Source organism: Solanum tuberosum, unplaced genomic scaffold (assembly GCF_000226075.1).
Source record: "Solanum tuberosum cultivar DM 1-3 516 R44 unplaced genomic scaffold, SolTub_3.0 scf00037, whole genome shotgun sequence".
Classification (NCBI taxonomy): domain Eukaryota; kingdom Viridiplantae; phylum Streptophyta; class Magnoliopsida; order Solanales; family Solanaceae; genus Solanum; species Solanum tuberosum.
The window spans coordinates 1,500,332-1,518,482 of NW_006238961.1; the positions used below are offsets into that span (position 1 = coordinate 1,500,332).

At 33.6% G+C, this 18,151-nt stretch overlaps 2 protein-coding genes across 2 annotated transcripts; both read left to right on the plus strand.

Moving 5' to 3' along the window:
* The first annotated feature begins 9,274 nt into the window (after nt 1–9,274).
* LOC102600885 (uncharacterized) lies at nt 9,275–10,363 on the plus strand. Its single transcript, XM_006342299.2, has one exon. The coding sequence runs from the start codon at nt 9,375–9,377 to the stop codon at nt 10,167–10,169; it is 795 nt and encodes a 264-aa protein (XP_006342361.1). The 5' UTR covers nt 9,275–9,374; the 3' UTR covers nt 10,170–10,363.
* Nucleotides 10,364–11,548: 1,185 nt separating this feature from the next.
* Nucleotides 11,549–15,812, plus strand: LOC102601223 (cytochrome P450 72A15-like). The gene is made up of 5 exons (XM_006342300.2): nt 11,549–13,543; nt 13,731–13,951; nt 14,303–14,547; nt 14,637–15,012; nt 15,210–15,812. Exons 1-5 carry the CDS (start codon nt 13,261–13,263, stop codon nt 15,642–15,644), a joined length of 1,560 nt encoding a protein of 519 aa, XP_006342362.1. The 5' UTR covers nt 11,549–13,260; the 3' UTR covers nt 15,645–15,812.
* The last annotated feature ends 2,339 nt before the right edge of the window (nt 15,813–18,151 follow it).

Here is an 18,151-nt window from a genome sequence, read left to right on the forward strand (position 1 = left end):
AACAAGCAGCACAAGAGAATTTCTTTGATTGAAGAATTTTTTGATTCTTCAAAGTATGCCCATGTAAATTCTCAATAATTTTGCGCATCATATTATAACCGGGATGGCCTAACCGGTCATGCCAAATGATAAAATCATTAGGATTAGTAAACCCTTTGTTTACTATGGCATGTGATTCAACCATACTAATACTTGTATGGTACAATCCCGAAGAAAATGCGGGTAATTTTTCATGCACATATTTTTGCCCCAATTTTACTGTAGTAATATAAAGGTATTCAACCTTTCCTTCATTCGCAGTCTCAACATGGTAGCCATTTTGGTGAATAACCTTGAAACTTAATAAGTTTCTTTGAGACTTACTACAGTACAACGCATTTTTAATATTTAATATCGTTCCCCCAGGTAGTAGTAAGGCCGCTCTTCCAGAGCCCTCAATTAATTTTGCACTACCAAATATTGTATTAACATAAGCCTTTTTCATAATCAAATTAGAGAAATATTTCCTCTCTTAAAATAGTGTGAGTTGTAGCACTATCAAGAAGACACATATCTCCATTACTCATTTTGAACCAATTGAAGATTGAGGAATTTTACTATCAGAAGCTTAACTTGGAAAAATCGAAATGATATTAGAGTTTCGTGATGATAACGTGTTATATTTTTTCCTCTACTAGTTCTGGAAACGTGTGCTTCACGTTTATCCCAAAAATTCAATCTAAACATACCGTAAATGATAAATTTGGTACAATATATATTTATAGGACATTATTATCAAAAAGTAAAATAAAAATGCAATATTAACTTGAAAAAAAAAAATAATTAAAAACAACGAAATTAGGAACAAATGCACTATGATAAACTCTAAAAGTAGTTTTTTGTTCCGCATAACAAACAACAAAATGTGATCTCATAAAATCTACATAGAATATAAAAAAGCTTCATCATTTTACTTAATGATTTGAGGAACAAATGAGCAAAGAAAATAAAGTTGGAAGTGACAAATCAAGGGTAAATTGCTACATACCTGGTGAATTTGTGTCATTCCGTGATGAAAGTTAGACATATTATTCATATCAATTTATATAAAATGTTTGATGAGCAAAATTCAATATAAATCCATCATTAGTGCTGAATGATACTAAATGATGGAAAACAAAAGGTTCAAGTTTGGCAACATCTAGCAATTATTTAATATTTAAACTAAATGCGTGTTCGAAAACAATATGTTAAAGAAAAGATTGATCTTCCAATAAAATGATTTTATTCAAAAATTAACCAATAAATTTTCATATTCATCTTCAAAAGTTTTTATTACGTATTAATCAATTGTTATTAACTGGTCAGTTTGTAACTTATAGATGAATATGACCACTTTATGACTTTTTAACTTGCAATTAAGTTAGGAGGTGAAAAGGTTGTAAAAATATTTTTATTAATTAATATTTAACTTATTAGATATTTAATAATATTTTAAATTAGGATAGGGGTAAAATGGTGTTTCAACTTTTAACTTTGTGGCTTCCCTCTTTATGAATAACAAGGTTCTAGATACGCGTGTGCTTCGTGTAAATGAGTATAAATTTAAAAGTTGTATGAATACTATTAAAATGCATTTGAACTATAAAAAAAATCAAGAAAAGAAATATATTATCAAATATTAAAAGTTGTTTGGTTTGTGCTTTATTTGTTGGTTTCAAAACAAAAACAACACGAAACTATGACCTAATGAATTTAAAACAAATAATTATTTTTTTGGGAGAAAGTTGAATTCTAGGGAGAAATGCTTGGTCATATACTGGCTCATCACTATTTTTACACGCATGACATTTGCTCAAAACAACTATGAATTATCCTTGTATGATTATATAAACTATTTGCGCGCAATGCTTAAATTTGATAAATTAAGTTTGCTAACGGTAGGTAAAATGAATTATATTTTTAATTTTTTCCTCAAATTTATATACACAAATAAGAAACAAAGGTAAAATAATGAAATAAGTATTAATCAGATTTTATAAACAGGCAGAGAAGAATGAACTTTGTGAAGAGAAACTTGCTCTCAAGACTAATAAAGAGAAGATGGAACAAGAGTTGAAAGCTACAACTGCTCCAGCAAGTTTTATTCTGCATCATCTAGTTGCTCTCCAAATAATTATTGACCCTTCCATCTCTTCAGATGCTCTAACATTTAAGTTCTTTGCACTTAAAGAAGTAACTGTTGTTGTTCTTAATTCTTTAATTAAGGAGAAAACGTTACTGCAGCTCAATCATGCTAGGAAAAAGAATACTCAAAAATTATCTTCATGATTATTATTATTATTATTATAACATTTGTTGCGGAAGGTAGAAAGTTTTATGTTACGTTTTTGGAAGTTCAATAGTTGTGGTTAAAATATTATTGTCTGATGTTTAATATTTAATTGGGAAAAGGTTCAAAAATGTCCATAACCTATTGGAAATGGTTCAAAAATATCCTCCTTATATCTATTGATTTAAAAATACCCTTAACGTTTTCTTTAGATTCAAAAATGTCCATAAATTAACAGAAATATGGCATGAAATTTAACTAAACAAATGGCATATTTATATTGGTCCACATCATTATTTACCCAATTAAAAGAACCGAATCAAATACCCAAACCCAACATTGATCTTCCAAAAGAATCTTGTGAGTCTTCAAAAATCTCTTTTTACAGGAAATAGGAATGCCCTTCAATTGAAGAACTTCAAAATTTAGTTCAGGTACTATACATAAAGATATGAGTTTGTCTCTTGTAAGCACATCCTCACTCGTACTTTCCCACGGGCCGATGAGTGGGGATTCGTCATTTCCGAGTTAAGGTTGGACCACAATTCATTGTTAAATCTAAGTCGTCGAATCATGTACGAAGTGCAAAGGGCAACTAGTTCTGCTTGTTCTTCTACCAAATGTATATTATTTTTTAGTACAGTTCTAAAGTTAGTTTGGTTTTGAAATACAGAAGATTTCTGCTATGTAAGGCTTTAAACTGATATTTAAATGAAAAGCATTTCATCCTTATATGATGGTGTATTTTTTGCCTGTACTATTGTGCATTTTAGCTGCTATTTATTGGGTTATAGCTGTGATTTTTTGGATTTAAATTCTGCATTTTAATTACTGTAGCTGTTGTTTTTTGAATTTCAAGCATTCATTTGTTTGCTGGGTTGAAAGTTGTTATTTTGAGCCTTAAGATTTGCATTTTATCGGTTTTGCCGAGTTAAAATGCTGAAGTTTGGCTGTTATTTTTTTGATTGAAAGCTATTAAACATCTACCATTTATGAAGAAAAAACAGAGGAAGAAAGAACAGAGAAAAGGCTTCAATCATCAGTGAAATGGGTCTGGGTATTGGGTTGGGTCGGATCTTTTAATTGGGTAAAAAATATTATGTAGACCAATATAAAATGGCCACTTGTTAAGTTAAATTTCATGTCATATTTTTGTTAATTAATGGGCATTTTTGAACCTAGAGAAAACGTTAAGGACATTTTTAAACCAATAGGTGGAAGAAGGGATTTTTGAGCCTTTTCCCTATTTAATTAGATATTTTAGTATATTTTTATTTACTGAAAGGGCAAAATCGTAATCCAACTTTGGACATAGGAGCTTCCCACTTTTAGTATTAGTATAAATAAATAAATAAATATAATATAATATAATAATATAATATATATCAGAGGCAGTAGTCCTATGTTTGTTTACTCCACCGTTGATTCACATCAATGGCCTCTTTAACCTCTGACTTCCTGAATTACATTATTTTTCGGTACCTCAATGAATCAGGTACTTCAATTTTACTCTAGTGAACTTGTTCTATCTTTTCGGGTTCAAATCATAATTTATGTTCATCATAAAAAGAGTTTTATGTAGAGAATTATTTTTTGATCACTATTAAACGAATTTATTTTATTTTATATGCCTTACTTAAGGCAAGGATGTGTTTGGAAACATCATCCTCTACCTGCACAAAGTAGCGGTAAGGTTTATGTACACATCACCCTATCCAGACCCCCTTGGATATGTTGTTGGTGGTGGTGGGGGTGTTTTTGTTGTTGTTATGCGAGTTAAATTCTGTGAATTAAATATCTTTCCGTAACCATTATAGTGCATAAGCCTTTTTCCTGAGCCATGGATCTATCGAAAATAGTATCTCTACCTCAAATGTAAGGGTAAGATCTGCAAACATCCTACCTTTTCCATATCTCATTTGTGGGATTACGCTGGATACGTTCTTGTAGTATTCTAGTGCATAAACATTGTTGAGAATAAATTTGACTTCCTCTAGTAGTGGCTAGGACTGAGTGGGCCATTTATATTAGCAAAAATTGTCCTTTCACAACCGTTTTGACAAGGAAGATAAGGCTTCTCTATATTTTCTTGTTTTTTCTATCAAGAAAAAATAAACTTAAAGTGAGAATGATTATTATTCAGATCTAGAGCTTGTTTGGCCAAGCTGCCTTTTTTTTTTGTCAAAACAACTTTTACAACAAAAAAAAAAATACTTTTGGAGAAAAACAATTTGTGTTTTCTTTAAATTTGAATCCTCTAGGAGGGGTGCCTAGGGCTAGTTTTTTTTTTAATAAATAAAAACAGAAACCTCAAAGAAAAAGAATACAAGCAAGGGGACTAGATTTTTCCTTACTAATCCTAATGAGATAATAAACCTCTACTACTTATTAAGCATAAAGAAAATAAGAGTTATAGAAAACTAGGTATTCCATTATCATCATAAAGTTTATATTACTCTCCATAATAATATTACAAGTGAAGATATTTAATTAATGAAATAATATAAAAGTCAATAATAAGGCTGAGTTATCACCTCATACTTCAATTCATATATGTATGAACTAAAAAAGATAGTTTGTCCGTCTAAAGTAACCTAGAGTATTTTCTTCTTGTCTTCTTCAATTTGTCCAACAACACTTTATAGTTCATCATTTTTTCTTGGATTTATTAGATCTTGTTAAACTTGTTGACATTGTCATATGATTTTGCTTTGCTAGTCGCATTGGTAGGTACTTTGGAACAAATTACTCGGTCACCTTACCATCCCAACTATGTTGCCTTCCATTTCTCTTCTTTTTTATTTTGTTGCTTCAACTTCTTTGTTGCCTAGGTGAGAGATCTCCTTCCTTGGCTACCTTAGAAAAGCATATGTCCAACATATCATCCCCATCATTTCCCAAGTCAATATCATAAGCTATAGTTGGACTAAGTCCATAAATTATAACTTCTGGATCATGAGATGGATTTGCCTTTCTTGTAGGCACAAATTTGGGTGCGTGAGGGCTTAACTTACTCAGAGGAGGTGAAGTAAGATTTTCCTCTTCCTCAACTAAGTGTTCCCATTTAGAAGCACCCCCTTGTTTTTCTTTAGAAACATTTAGATCGTTTTTAGCCTCCTCTTAATTTGAAACAACCATGTTGGTGTGTTTGGAGTGATTTCTTTACCAGCTATCTCCATTGTAACAATGAACTCCTTTTCATGTGTCAAAATAGCTTGTTTATCAATATGCTCGCTATTCTTATTTAAGTCTCGAGTAGCAAGACTCAAATTGTTAACACTTTTGTCAAACTGGCAGAACTTTGTGTGCTGAAGTACACCAGTAACATGATGGGATTTGCCTAAAGTACTCCCAAATTCAGCAGATAATTCATTTGTACCATGTATCCTCTCTTGTTGTCCAATATTCTCATCTTGCGACACGTTGAATTAAGTACATTCAACTACAATGTTGCTTCTATCAAACTCAACCTGCACAAAACTGTTTTGGTGCAAAATCTGATTGTTTGAGGACTTAGAACCACCATTTTTTAATGTGAGATCAAAACCCATTCATAACTGGGATTTTCTTCAATGGAGTGGTGTAACACCTCAGATTTCAAAAAGAACTAAAGAGATTTTTGTGCAAGTCACCATCCGTTTTTAGTTTTGGGTCAACTTCAAACGACCATATATTTTAGCACATAAAGATTTAGGTGTCCCATGACCTATCAAATTGAAGATATTTGAGTCATTTTTCCAACGCAACCAAATTTGTTAAATTTCGAGCTTGGGTAAAGAGTTATGGCCGTTTGAGTGAAGCCTCTCTACTAAAGGCATCCCATTCGTTTTTAGAAGGGTAGTTTGGTCTTTCCTTTTTTAACTAGGCTTAACCACATTTTGTTCACCCCAAATAAGGGTCTAATCAAATTTAGACCACTTTTTCACGTTCCTAAACACTTAGAAAATTAGAGCGAGGTTTTAAGAGGAGGAAAGGGCATGGTTTCAAGTGTTCTTCAAGATTTGTGAATTTCACCAAGAACATTGTTTTTTCCAGGTATGCAAGGCTTCTCATAGTGTTGGACTTGCTCTTCCTCACGCCATGCATCCAAATTTATCCATGAAATTGTTGTATTCAAAGAGTTATTGTTTTTTGTTCAATTCTTTGAACAATGGAGGTTGTGAATTCTTTCATATTGTTAATCTTTGGTAAAAGTTGTGTTTCCCAAAGAGATTGTGTTGAATTTCTCCCATTCTAAACGAGTTAGGACCCTAAATTGAGTATAAAAATCGTAAGATTTCTGGGTAAGGGGGTAGGGTGGCGCGCCACCAAGACGCCAGGAATTTTGTCCAGTAGTTTGGGGCAGGCACCCCACACCAACAGTGCGTCCCAAACTTTGGTCAGTAGTTTAGGGTCTGGCACCCCACGCCAGCAGTGCGCCAGGGTCGCCTGGTCCTTTTTCTTTCTGTGCTTCATTCCAGACGTGTTCCTTTGAATCATGACTACATTCTCTTTTCTGTATTAGCTCCTAAAAGCTCTATGGAAAAAGAATAGGAGAACTAGAGGAACGAACAAGAAGAAGAAACGAATAAGCGAAACCGGAAGCTGCAAAACTGGCAGGTTTTTTCTTATATATTTCCCCTTTTGGGTTCCCTCCCTTTTTAATTAAATTAGGATTTAGTCTTTTACCTTTTTAATTTTTTTAATACAATGTACTAAATTGTTAACTTAAAAACTTGAGAGCAACTCTCAGTCTCTCACACATCCCTCATAAATCCTTAATTACATAATTGGCACCTACACTGAATTAAAATAACTTGAGTAGTTACTATTGAATTTTCAAACCTTATTGTCACCCCTAATTCAAAGTCTTGGGTAACTTGAATGTTTAATTAATATAATACCACCAACTAAAAATCCTAACTTAACTTAAATATTAAATTATTATAATACCTCTAGTTAAAAACACTCAATTTAGTATATTTTCTATATTTTATATTTATATATTATTTAAAGCAGACACTTTCCATTGAAGGGTAATGGCTTTTTCGAATGGTTGTGACTTTTCTGATGAGTTGTGGCTTTTATGATAAGGCACAATAAGCACATGTTCACACTATCATTTGTTTGCTATAAATAGAGTTCAGTGGATTCGATTCTCTATTCTTTCATCTTAGTTTAATTTCATTACTATTTTGAATATTTTTTCTTCTATATATTTTGTGTGTGTGTGTTTTATCTCTATTGGATTTCTTTAATTTAACTTTCTATAAAAAAAAAATTGTATTTTCATTTGGGCTAAAAAAAATAGTTCAAATTCTTAACTTTTTAAAGTATTTACATTATTTAGCATGGGATACACATGCAAAGCACGTATTCGTAAACTAGTATAATAATATTAATAGTGTTATAGGTGTGTTAAAAGTGGAAGGTAATGTTCAGTTTATGTCCTAAACTTATTTTCTTAATAGGTGTGGTTGCTTAAAAGAATCACTTAATATAGAATAGAGGGGAGAAAATGTCATAAATAGTCTCTTAACTATAGGAGTTGGACTTAAAATGGTCCCTTAACTATACACTTACTAGATTTAGTCATTTAACTATTCAAAATCTTATCAGGTTTGGTCCCTTAACTATACATTTACTGGTCTTAGTCTCTTAACTATATGCTTACCGATTTTAATCCTTTAAGTATTCAAAAACTTATCAGGTTTGGTCTTTGTCTATTCTTATACAAATAACTTAGGTTTATATTCACGAAACTCTTTGTGAAATTAAAATCTTTAAGCCATTTTTTTTAGTTGTTTCTCTATTCCTGTTATATTTTTTTCAAATTACTCTTATGAAAAGAACAATAACCTCAACGATTCAAAATAAAATTAATGAGGAAGAAGAGATAACTCTTAATTTTATTCAATGGAGAATAAAATGAAATATATAATTGTTGCTAATAACTTGAATATGTATAGTTAAAGCACTAAATCTAGTAAGCATATAGTTAAGACCATCTTCAATCCAACACCAAATTTTACACCAAATATTATTTTGGTTAAAATTTGACGTTTTGGAGCTTCAACCCTACACCAAATCACTTTTTGAATATTATATTATTATTTTCATTATACATAACTTTTACTTTATATTTTCTTATTTTATAAAACAAATGTTTTCTTCTATTTTCACATATTAACTCTATAATAATTCATATTCTTTTCTTATAGCCATTCAATATAAATTATTAATTTTTTAAATAATATACAATTGCTAGCTAATATTATACATACATTATATATAATGACGGATAAGACAAATAACAGTGAAATCCTCGATGAAATATACGTCAACTTTAAGAAAAATTAATATTCAATAATAATACTATATAAAAATAATCAAGTTTTAGTAGGAGTTTAACTTCTTTTTTTAAAATATTCTTCTTCTTTTTTGTGTAAAATTTATTCTTTTTTTTTGTGTAAAATTTAATATAGTAGATTGGAGTTGATTTACACTAAAATAGAATTGAGACCATTCTAATATAAAATTTGGTGTTATGGATTGGAGCCTATAGAACCGTTTAAACCAACTCATAGCTAAGGGGGGGGGACAATTTATGACATTTTCTTGAAATGAGGGAGTATATTACTAATATCTTCTTAAATCTTACCAGATACCAAAGGACTCCTACTTCAAATAAAAAATATTATTTTTATTTCATATTAGATGATCACTTTCTATTTTGCACAATAACTAAGAAATTATTAATAAATTAAACTTTACTATTTTGCCCTTTGTTCATATTAGTTAGCCTTTTGAAAAAAAAATTATATCCTTAAAATTTATTTTAACTTCTAAAGACCATAAGGTTAAAATAGGAAAAAAATAAGAAATTTTATCTTGATTTAATATATCATCAAGTAATATGACACAAATATTTTTACTAAAATGCTCATCTAACGTGGAATAAGTAGTAAAGAAAACAAATATAAATGACAATTGATCATCATTGAGACTGACGACCCAAGTAGAGCAAGCAGCAATCGAAGGATCCAAACTTGTTGGTCAAAATCTACAACACAGTAGAAAAATAATGATGCTGGGTGTCAAAACGTCAGGAACAGCACTAGCTTGCTCTCACTTCTTATCTCCTCGCGCATTCCCTCCTACCGCCGTCACTCTTCGCCATCTCAACCCCTACTGTTCATTTCGTTCAATCAAAATGTCTGCTGAGCAAATCGTCGAACATGTGGTGCTCTTCAAAGCCAAACCTGATGCTGACCCTTCAAAGCTTGCCGCCATGGTTAACAACCTCAACAGCTTGACTTCTCTCAATCAAGTCGTTCATCTCAGTTCTGGTCCCCTTATACGTGACAGATCTTCCTCTTTTTCGTTCACGCACCTACTTCATTCTCGGTACAAGTCTAAGTCCGACTTGGCTGATTACTCTGCACACCCTGACCATGTAAGTGTTGTTAAGCAATACGTCTTGCCGATGGTTGATGACATCATGGCCGTTGATTGGGTTCCGATTGAATTCTCCGGTCCGACTGGTGTGCCGCCTGGTTCGGCGATGAGGCTGACGTTTCTTAAATTGAAGGAGAATTTGGGGGAAAATGAAAAATCACAAGTTTTGAGTGCGGTTGGGGGAATCAAAGAGAAATTCCCCGGGATTGAACAGTTGACTGTTGGGGAGAATTTTTCTCCGGGTAGGGCGAAAGGTTTTTCGATTGCTTCAATTGCGGTTTTCAAGGGAGTGGATGAATTGGAAGCTTTGGAGTCACAAACAGAGCTGGCAAATGAGCAGAAAGAGAAGGTTAAGGATTTTTTGGATGGTGTTGTTGTGGTGGATTATGCTGTTCTTCCTACTCAATCAGCTAGCCTTTGAGAAGGCTTATGATCAGCAGTTGAGGTTAATCTTGCCTCTTTCTAGAGTTAATTGCCCTATGTACTGATGATTTGCGTTTAAACATGCTAAATAAATTCAGTTATCCGTCGTAATTGGGATGTACTGTTTTTGTATTTTGAACTTTTCCAAATGTTTCCTTTTCAATATAGCCTTTTCTCATGCTTGTCATCCAATCTAGTATGAACTTTCTCGTTACTATTTAGCTTCGGTTGCCATACATGAAGGTGACTGCTGTATACACTGCAATAGTGATGTTTTAGCAGGTAGTCGTTTTCCAGGACAAAATGAACCAGATTTGTATGGTTGTTCTCACAAAAGTTGTTTGATTACGCAGGCTATAACCCTCGGAAGGAAGTGATAACATAATAGGTGAAAGATAGAAAGTTTAACCTGTAAAAATGGCATTCAAAACAATGTGGATCATCCCCTGACCTTAAACGCTTCTTGCAATCTCAGGATCTACCATTTCTAGTAGACGACTTCATTATACATTGATTTGAAACGTATTGTTGTTCTTTTGACTACTAGATGCATACAACTGAGTTGTAAGAAGTCCCAGAAGAACCACACCGAATGCAAAAACATCACTTTTATCATTAAGTTGACTAGATCAAAAGTATTCACTGTCCAAGTAACAGTATGTGCCTCCAACTTCTGTTGTTAAGTGATTCTTTTCAAGAAGAACGAATCTTGGAAGCCAAAATGAGAAACCACATCTCTATAATTCTCGTCCAACAATATATTACTTGATTTGATATCTATGTGGAAAATAGCACAGGAATGCAAGTAAGAAAGTGCCCCTGCTATTTCTCCAGCAATACTTTATTCAGGCAATACTTTTGACTACTTAAGTAAGAAGTGTCAGTTCTCCTTATTTTGTATTCGAATTAACTGCTCACTATCTTAGGACTTGATAACACTATTTAGGAACTTAAGTATCGGTTGAAAACTGTATTTTTTCTATATAGCATATCACAAGTGAGAAGGACCATTTTACTTCAATCTTTCTAGTTTTAATTTTATTTAGGCACCTCAGATTTTTTATTTTTTTTTGGTAAAGTAATTAAATGATATTAGAAAGCATCAAGAAGATGCAAAGTCACAAAGCACAATGTGCAAGAAAGCTGCTCCAAACAGAAATATATGGAGCTAGCGTGGCAAAAACTTGAGAACAGTCAAAAGGAGCCCTACTACTCTACTGTACTAGAGATAGAGAACTAACAAAATCCAAAAAGTTATCCACACTGTTTACAGTGGCAAAAAAATGCAACTCAGACTTATTTCCATCTTGCTGTTCCTTTCCGCTCTTTGTCTACCATAATTCCACTTTCAGTTTACCCCACTACTTCCCCCCCCCCCCCCTCTCCACATACTGTCTCTTTCGATTGGGATATATAATTGAAGTACAGCATCTTTTAAGTGGTGACAAGGGTATTTATTGTTTCCATTGAAAGGTTTGGCTGATGTTGATGGATGCTCAACTGCTTCTATAACATGACAATTGCGTGTAGAAACTCTACTTGGTTGTTCTAAAAACAGAGCCCGGTATAGTAATCAGGAGTAGAAAAGGATGCTCCAACACTGTTGATAGTAATGTTCAACTAATTTGAATTATTGAATAAATGGACATGCATCAAGCATGAAATAGTTCATTTACTTCTTTTGCAATATAGCGGCTAATAATTGCCTGGACAGCTAAGTGTAGTAGTATACCCCACTTTTCTTTTCTAACTGAAAGTACTCCTCCTGCAAGGCAGTTGTTATTACTGTTCACCTGCATCAGTAATGAAATTGTCAAAATGAGGAAAATGTGTCTTCGTAGCATAGACATTTATGTGATAATTCTTATAGCAGGGTACGTTATAGAATATAGATAGTATCCAAAACATCAAAGGACAAATTATTGAGCTCAGAATTCACATTCTTTTTCCCCTCATACGAGTCCAATGGCCAACTCCGATGCAGATGCTCAGGTGAACTTGGCCGTAGAACTTGCTGATGATCCAATTCAGGAGGAGATAGAGAAATAGCAAAGGGGCACTTGAAAATGACTTTACAGTTGTCCTATTTTTGCCAATACCAACAACCTTAAAGGACTATGTCTATGAAGCCAGTGTATAGTCGTATACTAATATTGTTCATTGTTAAATAAATTAATGTTATGTTATTGCAATTGGGAACTATGTAAATGCATGTGATTATTAGGGATGGGATCGAGCACCTGAGAAATGGAATGTCGACCACATGGTGAGAGAATCTTATAATACAAGGGCTAGTAACTAGTCAAGTCATTAAACTTAGTCATTTTGATCAACATGGCTGCAAGTGGACTGGGTTTGTGGGGCTAAACTGACTACGACCATCATAATTGGCACCGGCACCGGCACCGGCACCAAATGTTACTAATAGTTGGCTATGGAAAAAAAAAGCATATTCAATATGTCATGCTAATGGGTCAGACGCCGATGAGCACATTGAACTGTCCATGTGGTTGAGAGCCCAGCCCAAACACAACAAGAAGGCAAAACAGAATCGATCTATCTTGCTCTCCACGAAAGCAACTATATATTCACCAATAATTATCCAAAAATAAAGAAATAACAAGTTTTGAAGTAATTTATCTTGAGACACTGGAAGTTTGAATTTGTATTCTAATTAATCAGCACCAACAATTATATTTTAATACTAATCTAATATTTGCTACATCAAAGGTAAATCTCACGAACACGGAACAACTAATATATCATATTGGTTCCTAATCGGCCATCCATATTTTTTGTTTTATTTTATTGCACCTTTGTTGAAATTAACTTGTTTGGTCCTAGTCTTTAATCAAACATATTATATACTAATTAGTTCTTAGTCTAGACAAAAAACATATACAATTGTTGCCTTATTCTCCAAGATTAGTTTATCCTTTGTCAACATTTTATCTTTGCCAACAAGTAGGTTTGACTAAATTTGAAAGGCCAAATGTTGGGAATGGATATATATATATATATAGAGACCAACCTCCTATGGTGGTTATCTCAGAATTCAAACTTAAAAGTAGTCCACTTTTTCATTACTGATGACAAATCTAGTAGTATTCCTTTCTCTGTTACTACTGTTTCCCTTGCTTATATTAAGCTATTTTCTTGTCAAAATTTCCTACTCCATCTTCATAAAACCAAAATTGCTGGAAAAGCGCTTGAAGCGGCAAGGATTCAAAGGAACTCAATACAAGTTGTTGCTTGGAGACCTCAAAGATGTTGGCAATCAAATGGATGAGGCATGGTCCAAACCAATTAGCTTAACCCACGATATTGTGTCGCGTGTTGATCCCTTCACTCACTATATGGTCCAAAAATATGGTAAGTTGATATAGTTTTACCACTATTGTGGTATATCCATAATTTGAACTTTATGAATATTCTAGGACAACGAGCTCAAGTATTAGTAGGTGAAACTCCACCGGTGTAATTTGAAACTCAATGTTGATTCGCTTGAATAATTCTTTTTAACTACTCTAAGTATGAGCTAAAATGAATTTGGTTGCAGGGAAGATATCTCTGAGTTGGCTTGGGACGTCACCAAGATTGATCATCATGGATCCAACACTGATAAAAGAAGTGCTCTTAAACAAGCAAGGCCAATTTCATTTACCACCATTGAACCCTCTTGTGTTGATTCTTACTAAAGGATTGACAACTCTACAAGGTGAAAAATGGGCTATGCACAGAAAGATAATGAATCCTGCTTTCCACTTGGACAAATTGAAGGTTACTTTTTTCAACTTCAACCATGCTTTTTTTTGTGGCTTTTAGTGTAACATTCAACTCACTCAACATGAATTTCAATAAATTAGTAACAAAATTTCAATAAAGTAGATTCTGAAATCATAATTTCAAAAGTACAACGAGCCTTTTGCTAGAGATTACCTAGGTGGTGAGACGACTCTCTCTAAGGAACTTGGCAAAATAACCCTATAACTTGGGGAGAAGAAGTACCACTCTCCAATAAGTCTATTGGAATTGGCTTTGTATCAACGGAATCTCATCATCCATACATAATGAATTGATGTAATCAGTCATCATAGGGCATATCGTACTCATTTTTGTATGTGTTTACAGGGAACGATCCCAACAATTGCAGAAAGTTGCACGTTTACGATAGAGAAGTGGATGAAAACAATTAGCCCTGAGGGGACTTCAGAAATAGATATATGGCCTGAATTTCAACAACTTGCCGGTGATATCATTTCAAGAACAGCATTTGGAAGTAGCTTCGAAGATGGAAAGAAGATCCTAGAACTACAAAAAGAACTACAACAACTTGTGATTGAGGCTATGGGAATGTTATATATTCCTGGCTTTAGGTAAACTCCCTTACAATTATAGCATGTCACTTTCTTAACATCAAATGCTTCTTCTTCTGTTCTGAAAAGTGAAAAATCATGATACACAGATTTGTTCCAACGAAAAAGAATCGAAGAAGAAAGGACTTGGATAGAAGGATCACTTCAATGCTTAAAACAATTGTGGACACAAAAGAGAACATGATCAGAACAGGGGAAACAAGGGGAGATGACTTGCTTGGCCTGCTGTTGCAATTTAACAATGAGAATAATTCAGTAAATAATAGTCAGATGACAAAGGAGGACATAATAGAAGAATGCAAACAGTTTTACCTTGCCGGTCATGAAACAACATCGAGCTTGTTGACATGGACTCTCATTGTGTTGGCTATTCATCAGGATTGGCAAGAAAAGGCAAGGGAAGAAGTTCTACAAGTTGTCAGGGAGAAGAATCCTGATGCTGAAGAAATAAGTCACCTCAAAATTGTGAGTGTTCATCTTTCGAAACAAATTCAGTTTGGCTTCTTCGTTTATACATGGTTAAAATTATTTTTTATGTATATATAGTAGATGTTGAATCCTCTTTGACTTCTTCGTATGTTTACATTTTTCATATTTTGAACCCCTGAGAGAATCCTGGTTCAGCCATCGCACGAATTAGTGAGATTCTTTTCTTTTTGCAGGTAACTATGATACTTAATGAAGTGCTTCGGCTATATCCACCGGTGATTTCCTTGTACAAACGCGCTTACAAAGAATGTAGAATAGGAGATCTCTCTATTCCAGCAGGAGTGGATCTGACACTACCTATAATGCTAATTAATCGCGACATTGAGCTATGGGGTGACGATGCAGATGAATTTAAACCAGAGAGGTTCGCGGAAGGAATTTCACATGCTTGCAAAGATCCAACACAGATGGCATTCATGCCATTTGGATGGGGACCAAGGACTTGTATTGGCCAAAATTTCTCCATGATAGAAGCAAAGATTGCACTGTCTATGATACTAAAGCAGTTCTCCTTTAAGCTCTCACCAACTTATGCTCATGCTCCTTACACTGTTATGACTCTTCAACCCCAACATGGAGCTCACATCATGTTTCACTCACTTAACTAGGATAAATAGAGTTATTATGTGTTGAAGGTTATCATAAAATAAGAAAAAAAAATCATGTCGTTTCCTTTCCCTAAAACTTTGTTCGGATGGTTGTTACAGATTGTTTCATAATATATCGTATCGTATTATTTGTATTGTATTGTATGGTTTTGTTTAAATGAATATAGTGTTTGGATAGATTGTATCATTTTTCGCCATTACATAATGTCACACATTTATAATTTGAATGATAAATTTACAAAAAAAAAAGAGTAGGGTATGAGGTAGAGCTACTATGAAAAGGTAGGATAAAAGAGGAAATATAACTATTAAATAATATAATAAATAAAAACAAAATGAGAAGAAAATATTAAGATAACGACACGAACACACCAAATCGGTCGTTACATAAAATGGGTCTTTTCGTCGTTTCCTAACGATAGATTTAAACGATACGATACAATAGAATTTAAGTAACAATCAAAACAAACATTGTATTTAATTAACAATAGAATACAACACAACAGGTAACAACCATCCAAACAAGGTGTAAGTTGAGCTTGTTAATTGAATTTGTTAAAAAAAACTACAGGAATTTCAAATACAATTAGAGTGATTAAGCAATAATAGCATTCACTGCGTGCAACAAAAAAAAATAGTTCCTTGTTGATGATGAATAGTGACGGTATAATCCTCATTGATACAAATCTCTCTAATTCATCGATAAGAACGCCGAAATTGTTTGCGGCAGGTCCCATCTTGATAGGGAGCTTATATGTATTATTTTGATGAGTGACAAATTACTTGAGTGAACTAGGTTCACTGTACGTATAATTTCAAATCATGATTTTTAATCATAATTTCAAATTAGTGTTTGGACATGTAATTTGAAGGAACCAACCCGGTGAAATCAGACCAAATGATTTCAAATCTCAAATCTATATAAATCTATTTACCTATAGTACTTTAAAATTATGAATATCTTTAGAAATATTGATTGGACTTTTGTACTTCAGTAAAAGTAGCCATATCATTTACTATTTTTCTTAAATACTTTTGTTGTATTGTGTTCCGTTAGGAGGTGATCTAGTGATTTAGACTTTCGTAGGAGATTCTAAGATTGTTAGTGATTTCGTATCATGTACAACTTGTAGTGGTTGCCACAGTTGTCTTGTGTCGTGATATCTTGTGGATAAAATTCATGTGTTGTGAAATGAGACTAAATTTATTTATTTTCCCGAGTTACTGGTTAAGGAGAGACTTTCACTGCAGTGAGACTGTCGTAGCAGACTTCAACTCTTTGTAGAGGAGGTGGGCATGATATCAGGTGTCGTTGTAACGAGTCGATCATTGCCACATTGGGTCAGTCATAGCCAAGGGACAACCGTTGTGGTGGATGATGCGAGAAAAAGATGTATGTTTCAGTCAATTTATTCAATTCTTTCCCTCATAACTTAAAAAAAACTCGACCAAAATTTTCAAAGAGGCGATTTTTTCAAAACTAACTAGGGCTATTTTCTTCTCTGGGGTGAGTTTTTTCGTCACCTAGAATTCATGAATATAATGGAAAAATATATGGATAGATATGATAAGCGGTTCTTTCAATTCTAAGTTGTTAAATTATACTTCTTAAGATGAAATTGATGTTCTAATTAACACTTGTTTATGATGTTGAGGAGAACTAGAGCCCTATAAAATGATTTCCTATAGCATAAAATTCTTCTAAAGCGGCTAATGGAAAGAAACTATGTGAACTAGCTATTGTGATCATTGGGAAATTGTCATATGATGAAATAATCCTTGAGTAATGAATTAGACCTTGAGAAAGGGTAGAATGAAAAAGGTTTCCTGAGCCTACATCCTGGACGTAGCCAACACCCGATGTGATTACTAGTTTGAGCGTATCCATAACATGATATTATGCATGAGTATACCTTTTGTAACACCTCGGACTTCGAAAAGGACTAAAGAGGGGTAACGAGCAAGTCCATGAACCCAAAATGGACAATGGACCCTTCACGGCACCCTAAACGGTCCGTTTAGGGATCCACTGCCCGTTTAGAGCATGGTGGACGACCGTCCAAGGCTGCCAAGGTGAAGTTCACCTAGATGAGACCCTGTACGGTCCGTTTAGGGGTCAGTACAAGTCACCCATAAATTTTTAAGTTTTGGGTGTCAACTTCAAACGATCATATCTCTCAGCACATAATGAATTAGGTGGCCCGTGACCTATCAAATTTATGGTCTTTGAGTCCTCTTTCCAACGCCACCAGGTTTTTCTCATTTCGAGTTTGGAGTAAAAAGTTATATTTGTTTTAGTGTTGCCCTGTCGAGCAAGTGAAGCTTGACAACCGGCTAGACGGCCCGTGAAGTGTTTCACGGACCGTGAAACCTTAAACAGTCCATGAAACCTCCCTTTTAAGGCACCTTTTCAGTTTTAAAAGTTGGGGTTATTTTGGTCTTTCTCCTATGAATTTGATACTTAAACTACGTCGTTTTAACCCTTATTCTAACCCTAAACCACGACG

What these genes read in the sequence shown, in the direction of transcription:
- LOC102600885 (XM_006342299.2), top strand. Translation starts at nt 9,375, where the DNA reads ATGATGCTGGGTGTCAAAACGTCAGGAACAGCACTAGCTTGCTCTCAC.
- LOC102601223 (XM_006342300.2), top strand. Translation starts at nt 13,261, where the DNA reads ATGACAAATCTAGTAGTATTCCTTTCTCTGTTACTACTGTTTCCCTTG. An exon ending in CTATATGGTCCAAAAATATG is followed by an intron (nt 13,544 to 13,730) that starts GTAAGTTGATAT and finishes ATTTGGTTGCAG; the next exon opens with GGAAGATATCTCTGAGTTGG. An exon ending in TTATATATTCCTGGCTTTAG is followed by an intron (nt 14,548 to 14,636) that starts GTAAACTCCCTT and finishes CATGATACACAG; the next exon opens with ATTTGTTCCAACGAAAAAGA.